The sequence below is a fragment of the Pholcus phalangioides genome, unplaced genomic scaffold, assembly GCF_987345545.1.
Source record: "Pholcus phalangioides strain wild (caught in Gottingen) unplaced genomic scaffold, Ppha-v1.0 ptg000001l_1, whole genome shotgun sequence".
In the NCBI taxonomy this organism is placed as follows: domain Eukaryota; kingdom Metazoa; phylum Arthropoda; class Arachnida; order Araneae; family Pholcidae; genus Pholcus; species Pholcus phalangioides.
This window is the reverse complement of record NW_028301594.1, coordinates 6,673,117-6,690,345: the sequence shown is the minus strand read 5'-3', so window position 1 is coordinate 6,690,345 and position 17,229 is coordinate 6,673,117. Positions and strand designations below refer to the sequence as shown.

At 34.0% G+C, this 17,229-nt stretch overlaps 1 protein-coding gene across 1 annotated transcript in view; it reads right to left on the bottom strand.

The window, feature by feature from the left end:
* Positions 1-2,655: 2,655 nt before the first annotated feature.
* Jarid2 (Jumonji, AT rich interactive domain 2) overlaps positions 2,656-17,229 on the bottom strand; it is a 39,284-nt gene continuing 24,710 nt past the window's right edge. Inside the window, exons 9-20 of the mRNA XM_089244853.1 lie at positions 16,538-16,663; positions 15,669-15,863; positions 13,819-13,911; positions 11,262-11,380; positions 11,064-11,134; positions 10,055-10,169; positions 9,141-9,249; positions 8,811-8,993; positions 8,593-8,717; positions 8,118-8,283; positions 7,627-7,731; positions 2,656-5,822 (exon numbers count right to left, since the gene is read on the bottom strand). Coding sequence (XP_089100979.1) covers positions 5,727-5,822; positions 7,627-7,731; positions 8,118-8,283; positions 8,593-8,717; positions 8,811-8,993; positions 9,141-9,249; positions 10,055-10,169; positions 11,064-11,134; positions 11,262-11,380; positions 13,819-13,911; positions 15,669-15,863; positions 16,538-16,663 — 1,503 coding nt within the window. The 3' untranslated portion in view covers positions 2,656-5,726. The remainder of the gene's footprint in view (positions 5,823-7,626; positions 7,732-8,117; positions 8,284-8,592; positions 8,718-8,810; positions 8,994-9,140; positions 9,250-10,054; positions 10,170-11,063; positions 11,135-11,261; positions 11,381-13,818; positions 13,912-15,668; positions 15,864-16,537; positions 16,664-17,229) is intronic.

Sequence of the window (17,229 nt, the reverse complement as noted above, 5' to 3'; positions counted from 1 at the left end):
TACATGTATTCTTAAGCTATCTTCTTGGAACAGAATACAGTAAAACCTCGTTAAGTCGTCATTTTTCTTCAGAACTTTCCAACCCTTGTTTACTCGTCGCTAATTTCGGTTAAGTTGTCACTATGAAAAAGTTTGAGGAAGAAGAACAGGCTATTTTTATGGCTCCCATTAAAAAAAAAAGAGCTTGTTAACAGCATTGCCATATGCTTAAAAGTCACCATAAAATCCTATATATCCAAACGGAACAGTTTAAGTAACGAAAGTTACGCTGGGGAAGTTCATTTACCGACTAAGGTTTTTGGAACATTGGGGACTGTTCAAACTAGATCTCATTTCTGCCTGGGCTCCATTGGAGAAACTGGACAAACCGCGAGACACTAAAAGCTCTGTCGCAAGAAACAACGTAAGCACTTCGCCCCCCGTGGGGGGAGGGGCATGTCCAGCAAAACCAAAATTTATTGATATGTCAAAGATAACATATAGTGCAAGGAAATCAAAAATTAGGTAGATCGAAGAATCAAATTAATCAAGTCAAAGTGCAATGGGCACAGATAATAAATAATCATAGAAAGCATGGACTCTACTAATTTAGGGCTTGAAATTTAAACAAAATATCTTTGTTGAAAAACAAAGAAACATGGCAACGGAAGTAAGGTGCTTTGCATCAGTCCGGGGCTGTGAGCAGTTCTATCTATCTATCTACTTATTCAAACAGTTGCTCTGTTAGTCTAAATTAAAAATTATTAGTATAAATCAAAGTGTACAGTACATTTCACCATAATAATTTAAACAATAAGAAATGAAAAAGATAAAAAATTACTATTATTTTTTTCTTTCGCAATCTATAAATTTTATTAATATTGTTATTTTGATTCATACTTTAATAAATGTCATATTACTTTAAATTTATACGATTTTCATAACATTGCACATTAAAACTGATGGAACTCAGCTTAAGCCGTCATAATTTTTTGATAACTTGAAGTGACAACTTATCGAGGTTTTACTCTATTAGTATTTTGGTTTGAGAAAGTGCCACCAATCTGCTATATCAAAATTTAGAGATGACTGCTTCTCCGTTTTCGACACCAAAAACCATCGTACCGGGTGTGGAAATGCCCTCTCTTGTTCAATGGTACAATATGAACCTGAACATCCCATATGACACATTTTTGCTCTTAGGAATTATTAGGGTCTGTGCAGCCCACACACAGACCATTGTGATTTCGAGTTGACATTGTGAGTTGGCATGCACATCAAGAAAGTTTCGTCACTGTGAGCAGAACACTAAATATGCATTCAGCCACAAAAAGCAACTTGCCCAACGAGGTGGCAAAAAGAAATGCGGTAAAAATGCCTACAACAAACTTTAAGAGCAATACATGTGTATGAAAAGGCAGGCAAACTGGATACACCATGTTTGTACAAAAAAGGCAGTGTGATGAGAACATAGCTAATTACTATTGTCACTAGAAATAATGAACGCAAATAATCTGTGAATCAGGTCTGCTTTGCAAAACAGCTTAAATAATAAGGAAATGATTTGATACACAGTAATTTTATCTAGTCATGGTCCAGCTGTTAGATACCCCTACCATATACACCAATATTGCTTTGAGTGATTTCGCATGCATGAAACTATTTTTACAGTATGTGGCAGCACACCTTTGAGAAAACATTGCAAATCTATGGGAGAAAACGAATCTCATGAGTCCAGGTAATACTGTAAAAATAATTGCCCAAAATTTAAACTAATTTACCCACTGAAAAGTTAGTGCTCAAGTACAATTGATAAGTAATATATAAATAACTTAGTAATAAAAAAATTGTGAAAATCCCAAAACCCAAGTTTCCCATTATACTGTAAGTAAACAATATTTCTTTTTTTACACTGGTATACACAAAATTTTCTTAATATTACAAATAGTTAACACACAAACACTGATTGGCAAATAATGACATTTTACAAAATTGCGATTAAAAATTTACATACATAAATACAAATATAAATACAGCAATAGAGGGAAAAAAAGTACTATCAGAAGTGCAAAGATCATTGATTGCATATGAACTTTATGATGTAATTTTCATAGCGAATTCATCAGAAAAAATATACAAATGATTTTTTTTCAATACTTCAAATAGCATTTTCACACCGGATTGGATTAAAAAAAAATACACACACATGCTTCTAATAAAAAAACATCAGTTTTTCTTCTTTTATAAAGTGACCACATCCATGAGTTCTTGGATAGTGAATATGTATATACAATATGGAAATTCATGCACTATAATGAACATCAAGGAATAGAAAATTCAGTTTGCTTTCAATAAAAAAAAAATGTGAAAAATGTTAATGAATGAACAAGGAGTAAAGATGTTACCCGTACTGACCACCAGAGATCCACCTATATCTGATCTAATCTTAGGGGCCATTCAAGTATTACATAAGCAGATTTTTAGCCATTTTTGACCCCCTCGTCCCCCTTGTCAGCAAAATGCTGACCCCCCCTCCCCCCCTTGTCAGCAAAATTTCATCAGCAGCTTAGAATATTTCATATCTCCAAAAAGGGTGATTGATGACGTAAGCAACCTTCAAACACCCCCCCCCTTCCTTGTCATCAAAAGTCAGCAAATCCGAACCCCCCCCCCCGATGCTGACGTAATACTTGAATGACCCCTTACCCTAAGAGACGGGACCAAAAATTTCATTCGTTACATACCAGGTTCGCTATACCAAAGTTCATCTGCATTTCATTCCATAGAATTTTCACTTGGTAACTTTCAAATAGAAGATTTTTAGATGCAGAATTCATTTGATTAAATTAGTTAATTATTTCATAATTCAAGCACCATAAATTTAGCTGAATTTTGCAAATTTGATGGTTCAATCTTGAGAAATTTTAAATGTCGGCAACCAATTGACCTAACTGCATATAAAACAAACAAAACACAGATAAAATATTAATTGTTAAAAATATACAAGGAAATACAGATACAGTGATACCACCATACTCGTCTGTAATTTGTGAAAGAACTTGCGACAAGAACCCGTCAAACACCAAACTCACCCAGTAAATCATCTTCCAGGCAATCAGAGGTAAGTAGAAGCATTGTTCACAGCTAACAAATGGGAAAGGTACAGGGTAATTCTTAAAGAACTGGCCCAGTGAATTTGTTAATAATTTGGCAGTTGATGCAACCAAAATTCATTCCATTTCCGCAAAACATTAAGACATTAATTTCTCGGCCTCGTAGAGAAATAGTGGAATAATTTGTGGATGGCACAAACATATGGAAGCACATACTACAGTGCTAAGTTCAAGGACACATAACACTGCACATTATCATGGTTCCACCTTTTGGGATATGTGAACGAAAAAAAATTCCAAGATTTGGGCATTCGAAAACCCACGAGATTGCTGAATAATCACTACACCCAGAAAAAGTAGAGGTCTGGTGTGTCGTATCGATTTTACAAATTATTGGACCATATTTTTTAGCATAATCATTAACACCACTGTATAACGCTATATTTTCACAGATTTTGTGAAACAGTTTGATGATGTGGAACTTACATAGGATTATTTTGAGTAGGTTTCAGCAATGTGCCACATATCCAAGGTGTCCATGAAATTAATTGAGAGCTTCTCTCACCGGATCATATCCAAAGGGTTGTGGCCCTCAAAATCCCCACACCTCAGTAGCCTTGTTTTCTTTTTATGGGGTGGGAGGGGGGGGGGAAAGGTTTCTGAAGGACAGAGTGTACATATCTTTTGAAGGACCAGAGATACTCCACTTCACAGCTCAGAGAGGGAGGTATCAAAGTGTCCTCAAAGGATGGGTATATATCAGAGTGTACAAAAGTAAACCCCACTTGCTACAAAGTTTGAAGAATAATATTCTCGCTGCGATCAGGACAATCACCAAAAAAAAAAAAAACACTACTACTAAACCACACATGCACCTCACCCATATTCCTCTGTGAAACTTCTAATGAATTGGCACATGTTGTAATGTGCATGTCCGTGTTGTGAACCTAACGCAAAGTTTGTTTCTGTGTACTGCTTGTTATGTGTAGTTCTGCCATCAATTTTTCTAACTATGAGTGAAGTGTAATAATTGAAGATATTTTCTCGTTGTAGGCCTGTTGCTCTCTGTGGCAAGGCATTTTAAACGGGGAGATTGGCTCCCTTGAAGTTGTGAACCAATGAAAACCAACTTCAGCTGACCACCATTGTAGCAACAGTGGGAGTTCGAACCTGGATCCTTGCGATGCGAGTCTGTCACTATGACCACTCGACCACCACAGCGGCTCCAAAAGAACACTGCAACACATCACTGAGAATGTGAAACATCAAAAGGCTGTATGCCTTCACAAAAACTTTCAAAATCTGCTCTCTATCTACAATGAATGACACTCAAACACACAGTACACAATCCAAGGTCAGTTATATCTATATAAAAAGCACATAATTATATGTATGGTATCTTTTGTGATGTACCTTGTTTTGTGGGGGTCAGTTCCATATGAATCACCCTGTAAATTTCTTGTCAATTGGGGAAAGTTGAGTTCCCAAACTTTCTATTCATGACAAAAATGATAAATTAAAACATTGTGGAGTATGAGATATGACTCTATAGGTGCCTCCTGACAGTTGAGTAGTTAGTGCAGCAACCTTTGGTGTAACAGAGAAACATCACAGCATAGCCATTGGAAACAAGCTTCAAACTCTGAAACTCTGTGTCTAATTAACCTTGGCATAGATGAAATGATAGTTGTGTGTCAAGAAAGGATCAAAATCAAGCTATGTTGAAAATTATCACCCTCACAAAAGTGGTTCTAAAAACTTTTGGAGCTTGCAGCTTGCTTGTCAATCAATTCTATGGCTCTGTTACCTAAATTATCATATTACCTGCAACACTCACATGGCAGTAATGGTAGCACAAATACTTGTGTAAAGGATAAATCTTTCAATTACTAAGTAGGCACATATAAATTCTATATTTTCAGCAATGGCTGGACAGGATGCCCCATATAAAATTTGGCGACACACACTTTGGAAACCACTGCCTTAGAAAATCATGAAAAATATGTGAAGTTGATTGAAAAATGATGTGTAAAAATTCACAATGTGTACTTAACATAACAAAACACAAATATATAGCAGATCTACTGCCATTAGAACAAAACGATTCTCCACCTTTAATACATCTAGAGTCACATATTGGCTATAATTAAGCTCACCTTTCTTTATGACATAATGGCAACTAATTTCAAAAATTAGGTAAGAAATGTAAAAAAACAACAAAAAACTGAGCATCTTTAAAAGTGGACTTTGTTTTTATCACATCTCAAAAGTGTATAAAAATGAACACAATAAAAATGATTAAAATGGGAAAAAATTATTTAAAAAAAAATCATCAATAAGGAACAACAAATGGCTTGAATTAAATATAACAAATGGACTGGCACTATTAAAACTGACTAAAACAAATGAAAATGATGCAGGAAGACACGTTAATGCATGTAACGATGCATTATGTACAGCCGATGGCAAATGCAGTAATAATCATTTGGCGTGCTTTAAGATATGAACACAATAAATAAAAATGAGAAATTTCTACAGCTGATGTGATTTTTATTTACAGTAAGCAGATGCATTCCAGTTTCTTCACTTCATTCGAATTCCATTTCCACTCAGTCACTTCTCTAAAGTAGCTGCTCATTTCTTTTTCTGCATCTTCTTGCGAGCAACAACTTTCTGAAGGTGAGTGTTGATAAGCTCCGTTGTCTTTTTCACCAGATTATGCAATTCCGGCTGAAATATAAACAAATTATAATCAATAAAAGAGGACCTAAAGATCCATTCTCGATCTTGTCAAAGAAAATTGTGACAGTTACCCTAGACAGAATGATGAGTGAACTAAAAACAATTTTATCGATCTACAAATTTCTCAACCCTGTATTTTTGAGCTTGATCACCTCCTCCTCTCCCTGTGCTACCAATTGAAATTAACTTCTAGTCTTCAAGTAAAATTCTTGACAAGTCGAAATTGTTAGGCAGAAAAGCTGATTCTTCTTTTCCCATGATCACGCATCCTATGTTGATCCGTTCGCGTCGAGCGATAAAGATTTTTCCCCCCTTTTTTCCTCTCTCTCTGATACTGATGTTATCTTCACTTTTGAATACGGCGCAGAGTAAACCTGTTTTCATTGGTGGTTTTGTTCGTAGCGCCAGATGGGCGGATTACTGATTGTGTATATATATATATAGACTAAATGATGTGTTTTTTGTATCTTATCTTTTTATTTGCCTTAAATAAAACCGGCTTTGATGCAGATAGATTATTTTTTAAACTTGGCCCGACTCGACTCGTAATTTTTCGATCTTAAATTTGATGACTGAACAAGAGAAATAAATATTTTTTAAAATCCTCTTTGCATTTACATTTCTTGGCCTATCTGCTTATACAGTGAACCTCTCTTTGACAGACAACAGTGAGACAAAAAAAATTCATCCATAAAAGAGGGGTGACTGTAAACCAAGGGTTCAAAATGCATAATTTTATGAAATTATTATTATTAGGGAAAATTATTACTTGGCTGTAAAGGAAGGGGTGGTCGTTAAGAGGGTTTTACTGTATTTTTAAAACCGAAATTTTGGAGGCTTGTGGCATTTACATTGATGCGCCGCCTACATCAATTTTTGTTTCAAGCAATTGGCTGCAAAAACTACAGTGTAACATTGAAATTGAGTTGGTTCTGAACATTACCAAACATCTTCCAACAAATACTTGTTTGTGGAATATCAGAAAAACAGTGATTACATGAGGTTTAAAATTGATCCATTCAAACCATCCGTATTTTGAAAACTTTACTGAAAATCATTTAATCATTTTTGTTGCACCACGGTCATTTTCGGCACACGAGGGTAAATTAGACCTAAATTTATTGCCGATTCCAAACACCAGCATTAGACATTTTGCCCTTTTTATACTCAACGAGGGGCTGGTGTGAGAATCCCTGCAGTAGCAATCTTTTTCTATGGTCACATTTCGGTTGTACTACGCTTCTAACAAGGACAAATCAGGTATCAAACTCGTGACACCTTAGCTGAAAATCTGTCATAAGTCAAGGAAATTTTGAAATAATCAATTCTCATAGTTTCAGAAGGTATACGAAGAGAAAAACAGTTTTTTTCGAAAAAATTCCTGCAGGCATAAGATGACATCCCAAGATTTTGAAAATCAATCCTCTTTTGCTGCATTCACTATAATCTAAGAATCGACTATGAATATCATCACCAAAAAAATAATTTAAATTCATTAAAATTTTTTAAAAACTGCTTATATTTGGTTCTGAGTATTTAGCAAGTATTTTCTAAATGAATGTCTGTGTATATGTGTTATAACATGCAGGCAAACAGTATTCAAATGCAAATTGAATTTTATCATGGAAAAATGCAGTAGGGCAGTGTTTATTCAGAGAAATAAGGATCCTGCAAAAACCAGCCAAATTGTTGCTTTCAAATTCATAAAACAGATAACTTAAACACATATGTACCTCTCAAAGAGTAAAAACGAATAAATTTGTCAGTAAATAATAAAAAAAAAAAATCACACCTCATCATAAGTATATAACAATTTGCAAAACTTCAGGTTCTTTTGTTCTATTTGCTCAACAGCATGACGGAGGCAGTAAATTGTGTCTTCTTGTGTATTAAGAACCTGAAGATAAAATACAAATACGCATGAACAGCCTGGTTAATGAAAATTATACACAAGATAGTAAAAATATTTTTCTTTGATGTGTGCTTTAATATATAAAAAATAATTTTTCCACACATAATTTTTTATTACTCCATTCATTATTTTTCTACCATTTGAAAAATTTAGAAATTATTACTTAACAGATTTCTCTGGACAATATTTTGTAATAATTTAATAATAAATAATAATAATAATAATTTCTTTTTAATATTTTCTAACAGCTAGAAAGATCTACAAAAACAAAAAAGAAAGTAATATAAAATATTTTGAAATGTGCAGGCACATCCACAAATGCAGTAGGTTAATAGTATAAGTAACTGTACTTTACATTAACTGAGACATACCATTGAAACATAACAATGGGTTCGACAGACTTCACATTCTTGTTCACTTTCATCTTCAGGGCCTCTTGACTTTTTCTTCTTGTCTCGAACTTCAAGAAGTGGCAATCTCTCGTTCTGCTTAAGACCCAACTCCATAAGCTGAGACCTCAGCTTTAGCTCTTCATCCCTGTTAATTTAAAGAAAACATGAGAGCTTTTGCACATGTTTAAAACATGGATGTTCAAAAAATTTCAGTTTGCTTGCTATATTTCACCGGTATTTCCTAGGGAAGCTGTATAAGAGGGGTCCCCCCCCCAAAACAAATACAAATGAAAACATTCTTTGATTCATAATAAAACAATAGCAGTTTCTATTTGCAGGTCCTGATGAAATTGTTAAAAAGGTCAGAGTTTTCGCACCCAAAACTCTAGTTTACAATATGTTTAAATACAGTATACATAACATTGTTACTAATTTCAAAAACTACTTTATGTACCTGATATGCTCTAACATTGGCAGAATTTTCTGTAAGGTTTCAGGTAGGGTTTTCACATCATTTGCTATGCAAAATAACAGCCTCTCTAAGGAAAATGCTGGTGGTTCACAGCTATCTCGCAGATCCTACATGAATACAGAGAGAGAGAGCAAGAATGAAAATCAAATTGATTTAAAGCTAGTTAAACCAATCAACTGCGGTAAAAAAAAAACTATTACCTCAAACGCTTTTTTTGCCAATTCTAACCAAGAAGAAGGAGCAAAATAAACAGATTCTGATACACAGTATCCTGTACACACAGTAGATGTAAAAGACTCTGGAAAGATGACTATGAACTGGCCACTGTGTTGAGTGGTACGACTCAGAGAGACTCCATTTTGAACTAAGATATCTGGAGGAACCTGGAAATTTAAAAACATTGGTCAGAGAACATGACTAATAAAAAGATATAAAATTTAAAAAGAGCCAGAAAACATGAGGAACAAAAAAATGAACATATAAACATTATAATTAAAAAAACAAAAAAAACAAAAGACCCCTGTAATCACCATTGCAGTGTCTGATGCAAGCCATATCGGATTGTTTCCGCAGAATGCTGGCATCACCTTCTTCATTGCATCTCTAAATACACCCACACATTTTGAAGGAATGCCATACCTATATAAAGAAATTAAGAAATTACTTGCTACAAATGTTTATAAATTATAAATTTTTATTATTTTGGTTACAACACACACACTCATAAGTAATACATTACTCATGGTTGTGTGGGATATTACTGTACATAAATAGTAATATCTTAATCTATTACATCCTTTACTTATGTTGTCTCGTCAAAAAAAGGTGGTTTTTTTTTTCCCAATCCGATACACTTCAAGCAAAGCTTGATGGCTTCTGTGAATTTATATTTTTTAAAAGAGAGATGTTTCTACACGAGAAAAAAGTGACTATATGACCCATATTTTTACAGAACTTTTTCATTTTTCCTTTATTTTCAACTAAGCTTACTTGAATTTGTGATCTTACATGAAATTATGCATGAATATAATTTTTACTTCTTATAAACTACATTATGATAATCATGGCTATAGATACAGATATTCCCATCACATATTCAATGTCTCTCCCGTGGCAAATTAATTTTAATTCACTATTTCTTTTATATTCTGCTCAAAGGAAATTTTTTAACTTCAGCCATAATCTGCATTTTTTTTCTGCATTTGTGATCTTCTTTGCCTAAAATAAATGATGTATTTTTTAAAGGAATTATGGCCATTATAGATGTCATAAGGAACTTATGACTCATTATTTTAACAATATATGTAAGTGGAAAAATTTGTCTTAACTAATGTTGCTAGTATTGGAACAAATTATTGATGTAAATTGGGGGTATCACTGCACATACTTTGTAAGCTTATTCATGAACTAATATGAAAATTTTGGAAAAAAAGCAAAAAAATACCATATCTTGCTGGCTCCAGTATGTAAGTATTCTATCCATGGCAATGAATGAGGATCTCTATACCAACATCCGACAGTATATAGCATACCAACGTGAAGAGTGGGTATGGTGACACCTGTGCGGGAAGCAAAGATACATATCATTATAATAATTCAAAGATTGAGTTTAGTTTGCAAAAATTATTGAAGCTAAATTCTTCATTTTTCAAAGCAAATTAATTTTTACAGTTTCATGCTCCTTCCTTTGCACATCCATTCGATACATCCCCAAATCTTTTGTTTTGATCACATGTTCAATTTTTGAATCGTCCATTTTCTTCAGATATTGTTTTTTTTAAAAACATATAAGAGTTAGTGAAGTGATTCAAACTTTTGTCACTTTCCCTTGCCATGACAATGCTTATCCTCAGCTTCCCAGAATTGTCTAAAAATTCAAAGCACTGAATAAGCAATCATCAATGTCAATAGCTCACTGCAATGCCCTTGACAAAGGTTGATGATAGCCTTTAGGAGCTGCGATGTTAATTTAAATTGTTTGGCAGAAAATCATAAACACCCATGATTTAATGGTTAATTTTCCCAATTCATGTTTATTAGTAAATCAGTGTTTTAAATGATCCATTATGAAACAAACTTTTTTTTAGTGAGAAAACAATTATTACAACAGAAATACAATGGAATTATGAGCATTGTTTAAGAGTTATAAAATAGTCATAAAAATTGCTATATTCAGTTGGACCCTGATATAACAAACCCAGATTCAAACAATTACCCAGTTAAACAATATTTTGTAGAAGTTATGCAAATATATTTGTGTTAATCTCAACAATAATATAAGTTTCCCTTGATTTAATGAACAAAAATGCTAGAGGAATAAAAATTATGGTTTTATCTTGGATCAAGGGTTCCACTGTACTAATAGTATAGTATATTATAGCAAATAGTATGTTTTTCAGCAGTATAAACAGTTCCATAGCACATAGAGCTGCATTAAAAATATTTTACTTCACCTGAAACAGGTCCCATGCATCTCAGAATAGAATTCGGATTATTTGTGAGCACCTTCAAGTTCCACGGGTGCCTGAAAATATATTAAGAAATGATTTGGTTATGAAGATCTTGAATACAAACTATATCCATGATAAAATTTTACAACAGAGTACCAAAACTGTATAACAAAATGTATTCCAGTATTTTCTGCATCATACTTTGCAAATGGGCTATTACGATGACAAGGGAAACCACTCTGGTAGACACTGCTATCAATATTGCCTGCATGCACAACTACATGATGCAATCGATCAGTGATCAACTTCCATACTTCATTCTATAAAAAAAGGAAAATTATTTATTATGGAAATATGTTATAAGTAGGGATCAGATTTTTATGACCTAAAAATCCTACAAATATGCAAGGATTCATGACATAAAAAACATGGAAATATGGCCTTATAATGTACCTCATTGTTCCATCTCTTGTTCAGTTATTGTTTCCAGTATTAAGTTGATAAATAACATCAAATGCATCATTTTCATGAATAAGAAGTTCTAAATAATTTGAATTGAAACTATATCACAAAATTCAAATGAGAAAAAAAAATCCACACTTGTATGAAAAAATGTATTAAATTACCATCCTTCTAGTAAGTTTTAAAATTGCACTGAGTTAGGGATGTTTTTCAAATGTTCAAAAATCGCTGTTACTTTGGTTTTTTTTTAATGGAGACTTTCAAGAAATAGTTATTTTGGCAAATATCTTTCAAAAATTTTGGAAAAACTACCAGATGTTTTTATATATATACTCTCTGAACACTCAACTTTGGGCAGAGCCAGAACTAGACAGAAAGACAAAAAGAGGGGGGGGGGGGCCCCCAGGCAGAAAATTTTAGGGATAAAAATTGAAAAATGATTTTTTTCTTCAAAACATAATGCTAAAAAATGCTGTCATAGAGTTATGGAATTTGTCTTGACAAGAATCCTACTTAGGGCCCAGACCTTAGGTATAATAAAATTGCACCAAGCATCAAAAATATTGTATGCCCAAATGAATAAGAACCTTTTTTTGCACATGCTTGGCATGCCTTTCAGTAATGAATTCCCGAAAAAAAAAAAAATTAATATACAGTCGGTCTCCCGTATTCGCGGTTTTTTTCCTTTATTGGAATTTTTCTTTAAAATATTCAGCAATCGTCGTTCACGTATTTTGTTTACAAAATTTGAGTTGTGCTTGTTTAGGATGGATCATTCTCCTAATGCTACTGATAATGCTTTGAAAAGGTGAATAAAAGTGAAAACTTGACAAGAAAAAATTTGATATATTGACTGCTTGGCGAAGTCAATACCTTCTGTGGTCCGCCATTATGGAATCAATGAATGTTCGGTGAGATATATCAAGAAAATGGAATCTGAAATTCATTCAGCCGTAGCTGTAGCTGCACCTGTGACAGTCAAAACTTTGCAGCGCCTATGGGATCCATGTGTTTCACGTACAGAAAATGCTGTTTTTTGTTTGTACAAGACTGACACAAAAAGGTATTTCAATTGATTGTAATATTATAACAGAAAATGCGAAAAATTTTACTCTTCCATAAGGAAAGGGCTGGTGAAACGTCTATTTCATCAGAATCTTATGCAAGTAAAGGTTGTTTCATAGGTTTAAGAAATGATTTGGATTGTGAAATGTAAAAAGCACTGGCGATCAAGCCTCTGTCAACCAGGAGGCAGCTAGAAAATTTTGAAAGACTTTGTAGAAAATTATTGCAGAGAAATGTTATGCACCTCACCAGGTGTTTAACACTGACGAAACTACATTATTTTGGAAGAAAATGCCGCAAAAAGGTAAGCAAGAGAAAAAAAGCGAGCTCTTGGTTTTAAGGCAAGTAGAGATAGACTTACTATGTTGTTTTGCGCAAATGCGTATGAGTACATGATAAAGCCCACCATCATTTTCAAATCTGCGAATCCACGAGCGTTGAAGGGAAGGATAAGCCAAAGCTCCCAGTATTTTGGACGAATAATAAAAAGGCTTGGACAATGTAAACACTTTTCCTGGATTGGTTTAAACGGTTTTTCGTTTAAGAAATCAGGAGGTACCTTGAGAGTGAATACATGCTATTCTCAAAGTTCTTTTGATATTGGGTTGACCGAGGAGGAGTACTCTGGTACTGGTACTGAAACTGAAGCAGTACCAGATGAAGAAGATCGAGATAAAGAAGTAGAAGACAAGTTCACCACAAGTAACATAGCGGAAGGGATTCGCAAGTTGAAATCAGCAATAGATTATTTTCATAACATAAATCCTTCTATTTTACATTCTTCACATGTAGAAAAATTGGTAGAGGAAGCCTTGTCAACATATTCCAACATACTGGATGAAATGAAGAAGACACGGCAAACAGAAAAATCACGTTCTTTCAGAAAACATAGCCAACAATCGCTGCATCCTCTTTTACATTCCCTGCGAATACGGGGGGGGGGGGGGGCGACTGTATATAGCTACAGCAAGCAGCAAATGTTTTCTTTTTAAAGAGAAAAATGAAAAATATGATTGATAGCTTAAAAAAAGCCTGAAACATGAATTTTCATAAAAAAATATGATGTCATAAAAATCCAAGCTCTACTTATAAGTATACTAAGACAGATAATTCCTAATGACAGATAAGCATGACTCAAGTAAAGATGAGCATAAAACAATTTACAAACTGCACATAAATAGGAACTGGAAAAAAAAAAAACCCCTATAAAAAGTATAAATGGTATTATTACCTCTACATCATCAACTGATGAAACTTTTTTATTCCACATGGACATAGTATTTCTTGCTATCCTGAAGAAATTACTTAAAGTCATGGATCGGCCCTATAAATCCAATTTACACATGATTAGCAACAATTACGTATAATTATGTATCATTAGTAGAATAAGATTATACAATGCCTGCTGCTTATTGAATTTTCTTTTTTTCCTGACGTTTTTGATTTTATTAAGTGCTTAATTTTTATAACTGGCGAATCAAAAACCAAAATTTGAAAAAAAATTTTTGTTGAAGGAAAATACTATAAAGCAAAAAATATTAGGTATTCCACACTGATAGATTAACGCTTGTGAACATTAGGCCACCTTGAATGGCATTCTTGAAGGACAGTAGTTGTCAGGAAGTTCCATAGCGGGAGCATCAGATAAGCCGAGCTATTCAGTTGACCTGCAACTGTTGCTGATTGAGACTGAAGTACCATACTGATCCATGGTCCTGTGATTATATAAAACTCCCAATTATCGGATATGCATATAACGCATAACACACACGCACTTCCCCCATTGACGTTAGCGTTCCAAGTGGCAATCTCTGGGAAACGTTTTCTTTTCTCACCAGAGTAGATCATGATAGCTCAACGTCGAAAATGTCCACGAGTGGAAAAACTTGAAATAGTGAATTTTACTGGTAAACCATTGATCCTAAAGGTATACTTTCAATTAGAAAAAGTTTTCAAATAAAGTGCAGTACTCAGATATGTCATTCATGTTTCAAAGAGTTGTATAGGTATTAAAATAAAAAAAAATCAACTTTTTATACAATCCCCGTGTGCCCCAAAACTCAGAAAGTTGTTGCCCTCCTGATGCCAACAGAAAACAACAATTCCTCGTTTCTAAGTGTAATATTCACTGAAATATTCAAATTTGAACAACAGAGGAAATTTGGGGAAAAAGTGTTAAATTGTGGGGTGAAAGATTTTTCTGTACTTTTAATGCTGTTTTCCCCCCCAACTTTTCTAAATTTGAATATCTCAGTGAATATTGCACTTAAAAGTGCAGCATTTTTTTAGTTGGCATCGGGAGAGACAGGGCAACAACTTTCTAACTAGGTTTTAGGGCACACGGGGGGGGGGGGGGGAATGGAGAACTGTATGAAAAACTCCTTGAAACATGAATGACATATCTGAAATATATTTGACAAATTTTTTTAAATTTGAAGTATACCTATAGGATCAATGGTTTACCAGTAAATTGTCATACCCCTGTTTGCTATGCACCTTGTATATGATCGTACTGCACAAGGTCAAAAGGTCAAGCTAGCATCAACTAAAAATATGTTACGGTTCTCAAACTGTGCACCGCCAACCGCCAACCTTTGTCAGATGCTGTGGAGAGGCAGATGTGACAAAGGTTTTACGATTCTTTGTTTAAATGCTGTGGTGAGCTGCAAATAAACATTGATTAGGGAAAGGGACGCCACAAATGAAAAAAAGTTTGAGAACCCCGTCTTAGTAGATAAAATTTATTGCAATTTTTTTTTTTTAAAAGCAGCAGGGCTGATTTTATAATGTGTAATTGGTACTGATTTGATTCTGTTTGAGCAATTTGGTTTTATGACGTGGCTAATTTTATTAGCCATGATTTTATTAGTGGTGAGCACTGTATAACAATTGTAGGATGTAAGAGAGAAAGTACATGTCTTATCTCGGAAAACATGAAATCTACACAGTTTTTCTTTTCTCATAAACAGTCTAGACTACATGGATAAGGTTCAAGAAACCAGTAAAGAAAAACTCTACTTGGTCAGAATTACGTTTCACACATGCAACAAATATCTCTTTGTTGTTTGATAATCAACTTACTTTAGTGACACAGTCCATGCTTTCTTCATCTTCAGAGTCTTCTTTGTCACTGTCCTTGGTCAAATGCTTCATACGTTGCTCATGCTCTGCAACAACTTCTTCCTCCAGTTTCTTCTTTTCATCAACCGGCAGAGTTTCATATGAGACTAGATATTTGCAGTATGCATCATATAGTTTTGTGACTCTGTCCTGAGCCTGCATTACAGTAAAAATTATAAAATGACTATTATGTCTCTTATAACTTTGAGAGTTTCAATTGGTTTTAAATAACTGAGGTCAATGAAATTGAAAGTTCAAACAAAAAATACCATTCCACCTGTTCTAAAACATGTCAGATGAACAACTGAAGTTGAGGTACATTGAAGCAAAAAAGCTTCTTCAATTAAAGTGAATGCACTTAATGTGAACATATAGAGCAGAGTGGGCTCTGTGTGCACTTCCCGGGGGCTCCACTGCCGCTTGAGGAAAATAAAATTAATCTGTGAATTTGATAAAAATACATAAAAAGTGAGGGCTATAGGGCTCTGCCACAGAAATTATATACTAAAAATGGCTCCACAAGTCAAAAAAAGGCTCAGAACTGTTGATATAGAGACTCGAGGTTTTGATAGCAATAACAGATTGATAACAATAACTTCACAAAAAATTCAAGAAGATCGTGTGAATGAAAAATGATAGAAAACAGAACAATGTGCATTTTTCTTACGCAAAACTTGTAGTGAATTTTCAATGATGCCACTTCATTGACTTATTTTTTTCATGCTGTGATATACATTTGATTCTACTTTATGGAGTAATAACATTATCGTTGATTTGAATAAGTGCATCTAATGTATATAAACGTGAGGGGAAATATTTCAAATACTTACAGCTTTTGGAATATTCATAGTATCTGCAACTTTATGCCATTTCTTTTTTTCAATGACCTGTTGTAAACCTCCAAACTGTTGGACGGTTTGATAAAACTTTGATAGGTCAAGTTCTATACCACCAATCTAAAAGAAAGTCTAGATAAGAATACATACAGTAATATTCAAGACTAGAATTTTGAAAGTAACCACTTGACTCATAAATATTTCATTAAGGGGGAAAAAACAAATAAACCCATGCATATACACATAAATGAACTGCAGCAGACTCTCGCTCTCTAGTTGGTTTTGCTGCACCACAGTACTTTGCTCTGTTGGCTTTTACATTCCATACTGTTACACAGTTCGCAACCAGGTGAGCACTAGAACCAAAAAGTTGAGGTTGGACAAAATCGGGGGTCATTCACAAAACTCCTGATTTCCCATACTTGGCATGGCTCTGAATAGCTTGTCAGTCCATGTTGCTCAAACTGAATGTTTCATTGCAAAGCACACACACCACAATTTATACAGGTAACATTTTGCTACGGCAATCCAATCAGCATACTGAAGATTCAGGTTTTTATCCACTCATTCTAGATTGAAAACAGTTTTCCAACCACTCATCATTTTAAAATAAAAAATACCCACGTGGAAACCATAATATACACATGCTTCATCCAGTGCTGCTCACTGAAGTCAACTTACAAAAT